Raw genomic sequence first — 7678 nt, 5'->3', positions numbered from 1 at the left:
AACTGAGAAAGCATGTTCAGTTAGGGGGGCCATCACCAGTCAGGCCAGGGTGGCAACAAGGTGCATTTTTTCAAGAGAAGCCAAAAGTCTAAGTTTTTACATGAGCTCTCCTCATTTTTAAATATTCAGTTAAAAACAGATTTTTAAGAACCAGAGTGTGGGCCAAATGGGCTTGTGATCACCGTGTTCTGTGTGGAGCCACCTGCCCCAGAGAGGCTAGTTGGACGATGAGATGAGCTTCAGACCTCCAGAAAGAACGATGGTTGCCAAGGGAGCATCAGCCGAGGCACCCAGAGAGAAATGCTGGAATGGAGGTGGACTCCTGCCCCGTCCCTACCCTGTGGGTCAAGCTCACGCTCCTCGGAGAACTCTGACTTCCAGCAAAGTCCAGAGCCCACACCCAGGACATACCGTGGCAACAGGCACAGTGCCATAGATGGCCTACCTATCACTGCAGTGCTCACGAGGGACCCGGGCGTGTCAGTGCTTTTCAATGCGTATCCCCCAGTTCTTCTTATTTTGCTGCCTCTAAAGCTCTCAGAGAAGTGGAAACCGAATGACAAGACATGGAAAGGTCTTCAAAGTGCTATGCATCAGAGTAAGAATCTAAAAAGTTGAAAAATAAATAAAAATCAAAAAATAAAAATAAAAGTTGAGGTGAAGCTTTCGGAATTAGAGACGGACCTCACACACGTGAGGGAAAAGAAGACAGTGCTGGGGCACCCGAGTGGCTCAGTCAGTTAAGCACCTGACTCCTGATTTTGCCTCAGGTCATGATCTCAGGGGCATGAAATCAAGCCCTGCATTGGGCTCTGCACCGGGCATGGAGCCTGCTTAGGATTCTCTCTCTCTCTCTTTCCCTCTGCCCCTCCCTCCTTCTATAAATAAATAGCAATGCTGTCATGGTTGACAACAGTTGTTCCTTATAATAAACAAGCTAACATTTATTGAATGCCTGCTATATGCTAAGCAATTTAGTGTGAATGAGATCTTAAAATCCTCGTAAGAACTCTTGAGAATAGGCATCGCTCTCTTCATTTCCTAAGTGAGGAACTGGGGTTCAGAGAGGCTGAGTCATTTAGGCAAGATCACACAGCCAATAAGTTTAGCAAAAACAGATCCTGTCCAGGCTGAGTCCAGAATCTGCACCTTTAACGGTCACCCACACGTTGCCCATCTCTGGCATGCTGTCCAGTCCTGGTACTGCTGTGGCCCTGGCACCTAGCACAGTGTTTGTTGACGACATACATGATCTTTCACCATTATCACATAATGCCTGATAATTAGTGAGCTAATAAATACTTGTGGAGCATGTCCTCTGGGCCAACCACTAGGCAAAGCACTGTAGACATCGCATCGGAGAAAATAAAGTCCCTGCCCTTCAGGGGCTTCTGCTCCAGCCCAGTGGATAGAGACACAGCACATACGGGTAAGACTTTGTAGTAGAAATCAACGTGAAAGAAAACAGAATATGGACTCGAGGGATGGGCCGGCGGGGTGGGAGGGCGGGGGAGTGGCACTTTAGGCACAGTGACCTGAGGAAGAAGAATATCCGGACTCAAATCTGAATGTTGGGAAGAAGACGGCTCTTGGAACGTCCACAGAGAATAGTTCCGAGAAGAGGAGTACCATAGGATCTCCAAGGGATGATGCCCGTCCCCACAAAAAAAAAAAAAGCCATTGGGTAGGGGGATGGAGTCAGAGGCCGGCAGGGGCTGCATCAGCCAGGATCTCGTAGGCCGTGGTCTGGAGTTTGGATTTCGTCTTAGTTTCAACGGCAAGCCACTGGAGAATTGTAGGTCCAGAAGGGATATCATTTGATTACAATTTTAAAAAGTCCCTCTGGGGGCCCCTGAGTGGCTTAGTTAAGTATCCAACTTTTTATTTTGGCTCGGGTCATGATCTCAGGGTGCTGAGATCAAGCCCAAGGTCTGGCTCCCTGCTCAGCACGGTATCTGTTTTGGGATTCTCTCTCCCTCTGCTTCCGCTCCCTACCGCACTCCCTCAAATAAATACATCTTAAATAGTGTCTCTGACCGCCACATGGAGAATAGATTGCAGGAGCACAGGGGTAGAGGTAGAGACCAATTAGAAGGTGGTGCGATAGTCCTGGCAGGCTTTTGCTGTAGTAGTAGAGGTGGGTGAGAAAAGGTCAGGCTGGGGGATACATTTTGAAGGAAAAGGGAACAGGACTAATAGAAGGTAGAGGCTAGTGGAAGAGAGGCGTCAAGGATGACTTGTAGGCTCTTCCCCTGAGTACATGGGCAAATGGTGGTGCTGTTTCCTGAGATGGGGAAGACATGGGGGAGGTGTGCAGAATCTGTGGTGCTGTCCTGGCTCTGTTCAAACAGATCCCTCTTACTCGTCCAAATGGAGATAGATACTCAATGGTCAGATCATCTGGGGCTCGGGACAGGGGTCAGGGCTACAGGTAGGATCAGCCCTGGGTCATCAGCATGCTTGTGTATATATACGTATGGACCCGCAGGCTTATAGATGTATAAGCCCATAGATGGGGAACCACGTATATGGGTATAAATACATATGCAGGTACACTGTCTATGTAGGTACATACTTACACACACATGCATGTAAAATAAACTGAAAGGCATGGGACTGGGTTGGATCACCCAGGGAGAGTGTGTGGAAGAAGCGAGCCAAGGACAGAGCCCTAGGACATTCCTACATTGACAGGTTGGGAAGAGGATGAGCCAGGAAAGAAACAGAACCATCAGTGCAGCAAGAATGACGTCAGGGAAGAAAGTGTTTCGAGGAGGAGGCAGTAGTCAACCATGTCGAAAGCTGCGGGGAGGTTGAGTAAGAGGAGAGAAAATGTGACATGACGTGGGGCTGCAGCTAGAGGCAAGGCTTCCAAGGAATTGTGCTGTGTTAGGGCCGCAGAGAAATGGGCAGGATTTGGAGAGAACATGAATTTATATTTTTAAGTTTTTTTTCTAAGATCTTATTTATTCCTGAGAGAGGCAGAGACCCAGGCAGAGGGAGGAGCAGGGTTCCCGGGGAGCAGGGAGCCTGATGTGGGACTCGATCCCCAGACCCTGGGGTCACGCCCTGAGCCGAAGGCAGGCCCTCAGCCAGAGCCACCCGGGCACCCCAAGAGAGGACATGAACTTAGGGATTTTGCTTTTTGGTCTGTTTCCCACTGGGATGTAGGGGAGCCCCTTGTCAAGATGATGGGAATGGCCCGGCAGAGAGGGAGAAAGAGGGTCCTCCACCCCACGCAGAAGAGAGAGAAAGGGTCGTGGCAGGGGTGAGGCGCCTGAGGCGGTGGAAGGGAGAGGGAGTCGAGCCGAGTAGGGCGCTGGGCTCCAGGGAAGTGCAGGGCAGGGCGCTGGGAGCCTCGGGGTCCTTCTCTGGATGAACAATAACAACAGCTGCAAGGCTTGAAGCGCCCAAGGCGCCCTCTACCTCCTGCTCCAGAGCATCTTGGGGGGGAGGGGACAGGAGTAACCTCGAAGGAGCTTAGCTCAGGGTGGGGAGCCCAGAGGCCTCGGCTCCCTCTGCTGGCCTCACCCCCTCCGCCACTGCGTCGACGGCCCCTCTGCACCCCAGCCCTTTCTCTCTCTTGCCCGCCTCTTCCAGAAGTCTGTAGGCCTCGGGGGCTCGGGGGTGGCCCTCCGCTGGGACCTGTAAGTGGCCAGGAGGTTCGGGGGGCCAGAGGCGCCCGTGGTGGTGACCGGCTGTCCCCGCCGAGCCTCTGGCCCATAGGCCGCGGGAGCCCCGCGGGGGGGCCGCCTCTCCCCGTCTCAGGTGGCCCTGGTCTGGTCGCCTGGTGGCGCGAGGTCCTGGCACGGGGAACCCGGGTAAGAGTCTTCTCTGCGAAGACTTCCTGCCGTGTTCACGGTGTATCTTCGTGACTGTCACAGCGAAGTTCCATGGTTGAGGGAGAGGAGCGGCTCCCCGGGGGAACAGTGGCCCCGATGCAGAACGCAGGGGCTGGGTCAGGGCCTCGGAACACAGACCTTGCCGCCGGGATTTCCTTGCCTTTGCTGGCAGGCATGGAGGGGAACCAAGAGCAGGCCGCGGGGTATTAAGGCGCTTCCTGTGATCCTTTAGAAACAATCGGGGAACCGCGTTCTCGCTGGAGAGAAGACGTAAAGCGGAGGAGGAAAGCGGTAGACGATGCTTCGGAGGCTGAATCAGCCTGAGGTCCAAAGCCCAACATCACGGAAGGACTTTCCCCCACGCTCACAGATCGCGTTCTGATCAAGGAACGTGAATAAGGATTAAAGACTGGAACACATTAAGGACGTCCTTTATTAAAAACTAAGAAAGGCGCCAAATCCCTAGCACTCAGCAGCAATTCAAGTTCAGCAACTGTAGCAAACGGACTTTTGTTTTAAAACCGCAAGGGTAGGTGGTGGCATCTGCTTCCTAAGCCCTGAAGCCCCAGCTGCCCTTCACCGTGTTGAGAAGGGAGCCCTCTGGGAAAGTTGGATCTCAACAAACCTGTAAGGAGAAGGCAGCGGAGGTCACAGGACAGGTGACATTCTTTCTTTAGTCAGGGAATGAGGCTGTCATGCTCCCTCAGGTTCCAGCTCAGGTGAAAAGAAGTTAACGAGGAAGAGGAGGAAGGATAGAATTTGGGGGAGCGAGGCGGCCTCCAGGTGATGAGGGAGAAGCCCTGGGCGAGGGTGGATGGAGACCGGGCCCAGCTGCTGAACACGTCACCTCTCTGCTGCAGGAGCCACGGCCCGTCCGATGCCATGCGCTGCTCCGTCAGGCGCTGCCTGGTAACCCTGGTGGCCATCGGCTTCCTGTGGCTTTTTGTCACTTTGAGGGTCCCCGAGGAAATTGAAGAGGATGAAGATGTGATGACCATCAAAGGCCAGGTAGCAGCCCTTGCTCTCGGGGTGGGATTGAGGGGGAAGGGTGGGATTGGTGCGGGCAGGGCGGTTCTCAAAGCCCTGCACCTTCTCACCTGAGAGCAGGAAGCTCCGGAGGGCGTTGAGCTATGAACGCGGGCCCATGGGTCCGTAAGGAAGCTGCTCCCCCCAGGATGTGCCAGGGTATGGAAGAGAGGAAAGGCCTTGAGCCTCCCACACGCCAAGCCCGGGCGGGCCTCACTCTCCTCCCTTCCCTGGAAGAGCTTATGAGAAGCCTCGAGGGGCTCAGCCCTGTTCTTTCTACGAAAGGAGGTTCATGCTTTGCCTTTTGTCAATGCTCTAGGAGGACAGTTACGGCAAAAGGAAAGACCCGAGGTCGCTGGAAGACTGGCAGAACCTTACCTTCAAATATATTCAAACAATTCAGTGGAGAAGAAAGAGTGAGTTCCAAGGAGGAGCCTGGGGTACCCTGGGGGGAGGGGGGGTAGAGGCGTCAAGGGCAGCACGGGAGCCAGGAGGGAAAGCAGAAGGGAGAGGAGAAAAGCGGGCCTGTGCCGGGAATGTTTGAATCCGGCAGACGATTCCACGCCCCCCTACACACACACCGTGACGTTCCCGTATCAGGAAGGAGGAAGGAGGAGGGGAAAGGTCCCTGTTCCAGAACCGGCTTAGAAAATATTTGGAATAGGAGAGGCTTTAGATGCATCGTCCAAATTCCTCAGTTTTGTGGATCAGGATCTAAGCTCAGACGTCAAGGGACTCGCTCAAGGTCACACAGTCAGTGGCAGAACTGGGACAAGAACCTAGGGCTCCTGACTCAGAAAGAAGTACTTTTCCCTTCACCCAAAGGTGAGCTTTGGGAAGATGAACTGGGCGAAACAACAAGAATCATAATAACTATAAAATTAGCTAATACTGACCGAGCACTTAAACCATGTGCTACAAAATCCTGGCTCCACGAAAACTCAAAGGGACCCGCAGGGACTCAGAATCACCCAGCTCAGTGCTCCTCAGACGGTACTCTGCCCACAAGGGTACTTCACTTGGCGATACCGTTAGAGGGCAGGTTCCGCTTATCTAGGAACTCAGACTCTGCGTTCCCAACCGGCTTCCACATGACACTGATGTTGCTGCACTAAGGACCACGTTCTGAGTGGCACGAGTCGAAGCGTCCTCTCCACCACGACAGAGCGTAGAGGGGAACTAGGAGAGGGAAGAAAGGCACAGGGACGGTCCCAACAGCACCGCAGCCCCCAGCCTCTGGCTGCCTTTACCCCCAGCCCGAGGTGCACTGACAGTTCCCCTGTTTGCCCCTCCTTAGCATGGCTGACAGTGGGCATCTCCTCAGCGACACAACCAGATCAAAGAAACCTCCTGTACACCCTGGTCTCTCTGTTCCGTGCCTCCTCTAAGACTGAGCAGAAACGTCTCACAGTGCTGGTCCACCTGGCACACTCGGACCTCACCTGGCTCAGAGAAACCGTTCTCCGTATTTCAACCCTGTTCAGCCCACAGATCTTGGCAGGGCAGTTGCTACTGATCCATGCTCCGTCCGATGCCTACCCGCCCTTGGAGGACATGAGGAAGGAGGCCCATCACGGGGAATTCTACTCCAGGCAGAACATAGATCACGCCTTCCTCGTGAGCTTTGCCGCAAGGCTCTCCGAATACTTCCTGTTACTGGAGGACAATGTCTTTTGTGCCCCCAGTTTTATCACCCACATCCACTGGAAGGTGGACACCATGAAGTCTGACCCCTGGGTGCTCCTGGAGTTCTCTAATATGGGCTTCCTTGGCAAACTCTTCCACAGCAAGGACCTCCCACTCCTGGCCCATTTCCTCCTCCTCTTCTACAAGGAAAAGCCCCTCGACAGGCTGATCCCCCACTTCCGTACCCTCCTAGCTCAGAAAACCCCAATCATCTGCAGACCTTTCCTTTTCTACTACAGGTTCTCCTACATCTCTAATGACACCCAGAAGGCCTCCCCCATTCAGAAAAAGAACCTCGATGGTCCTCACAACCCACCCGGAGCCATTTTCACCGATATGAAGGTTTTTGATGTTCATTTCCCCTGGGAGGCCTACACTCTGGATGAGTCATTCTTCTGGACCCACAATGTCAGTGCGGGGAACCACCTGACAGTCATTTTGAACCACCCAGCGAACCTGAGCAGAGTGCAAGTGTTGACGGGCACCATCGTGGATGGAAAGTACACCTTAGAGAAGGGCGAAGTGGAACTGGGCTATGACCCCGAGGGGATGCCTCAGTACTGTACCAGCTTCACCTTGCTGGGCCATCTCTTGGAAGGGCAGATGAATCAGGAGATATTTCTGAAAAGTATAGGGTACAATGTGAGCTGCATAAGGCTGGTGGTGAAGGCTAGTCAGGTCGGCGGTCTTATAATCAGGCATATTTACCTCTGGGAGGAAAATGCCAACGATACGGAAGCAGCTCAGAGCTGAAGGTGAATCAGTAGGAGTGTAAAAAAATTAAAGTCTTGAAGCCGTTCCATCCCAGCCTATCTGAGTGACAGAGGGGAGATGCCAGGGAACCAAGCGCAGAGAGGGAAGCCTCTATGATTCTTTCGGTGCCACCATGATGTTAGTAGACCTGTTCATTCTTTTTTCTCCCCAAACAAGTGATTCTTATAGGATAGTTTTTTTTTTTTTCTGGGAGCAGATACAGCTTAGCCTAACTTGGGGAAAGACCTTGGTCACCTCTAGAATGTTTAGATTTGGGGGGATGCTGAGATCAGGTCAGAGTGCTTGTGTGGGTGCAAACACACACTTACATGTTGACCACAGTCAGAGGCGGGGGGAGTGTAAAGTGGTAG

At 53.1% G+C, this 7678-nt stretch overlaps 1 protein-coding gene across 5 annotated transcripts; it reads left to right on the top strand.

The window, feature by feature from the left end:
- Positions 1-1296: 1296 nt before the first annotated feature.
- On the top strand, positions 1297-7356 carry LOC112667045 (alpha-1,3-mannosyl-glycoprotein 4-beta-N-acetylglucosaminyltransferase-like protein MGAT4E). 5 transcript variants are annotated; one of them, XM_025458496.1, is made up of 5 exons: positions 1297-1429; positions 4550-4625; positions 4703-4850; positions 5188-5284; positions 6166-7356. In XM_025458496.1, the coding sequence occupies exons 1-5, from the start codon at positions 1312-1314 to the stop codon at positions 7305-7307; spliced, it is 1581 nt and encodes a 526-aa protein (XP_025314281.1). In that variant the 5' UTR covers positions 1297-1311; the 3' UTR covers positions 7308-7356. The 5 variants fall into 5 exon arrangements, with proteins under 5 accessions (XP_025314281.1, XP_025314284.1, XP_025314283.1 ...); XM_025458499.1 differs by lacking the exon at positions 4550-4625 and adding an exon at positions 4075-4371 and having other exon boundaries at positions 1317-1429; XM_025458498.1 differs by lacking the exon at positions 4550-4625 and adding an exon at positions 4075-4501 and having other exon boundaries at positions 1317-1429.
- Positions 7357-7678: the final 322 nt, after the last annotated feature.

The sequence above is a fragment of the Canis lupus genome, chromosome 7, assembly GCF_003254725.2.
Source record: "Canis lupus dingo isolate Sandy chromosome 7, ASM325472v2, whole genome shotgun sequence".
NCBI lineage: Eukaryota > Metazoa > Chordata > Mammalia > Carnivora > Canidae > Canis > Canis lupus.
Note: the sequence above shows the minus strand (reverse complement) of the source record. Positions and strands in the feature narration are given on the sequence as shown.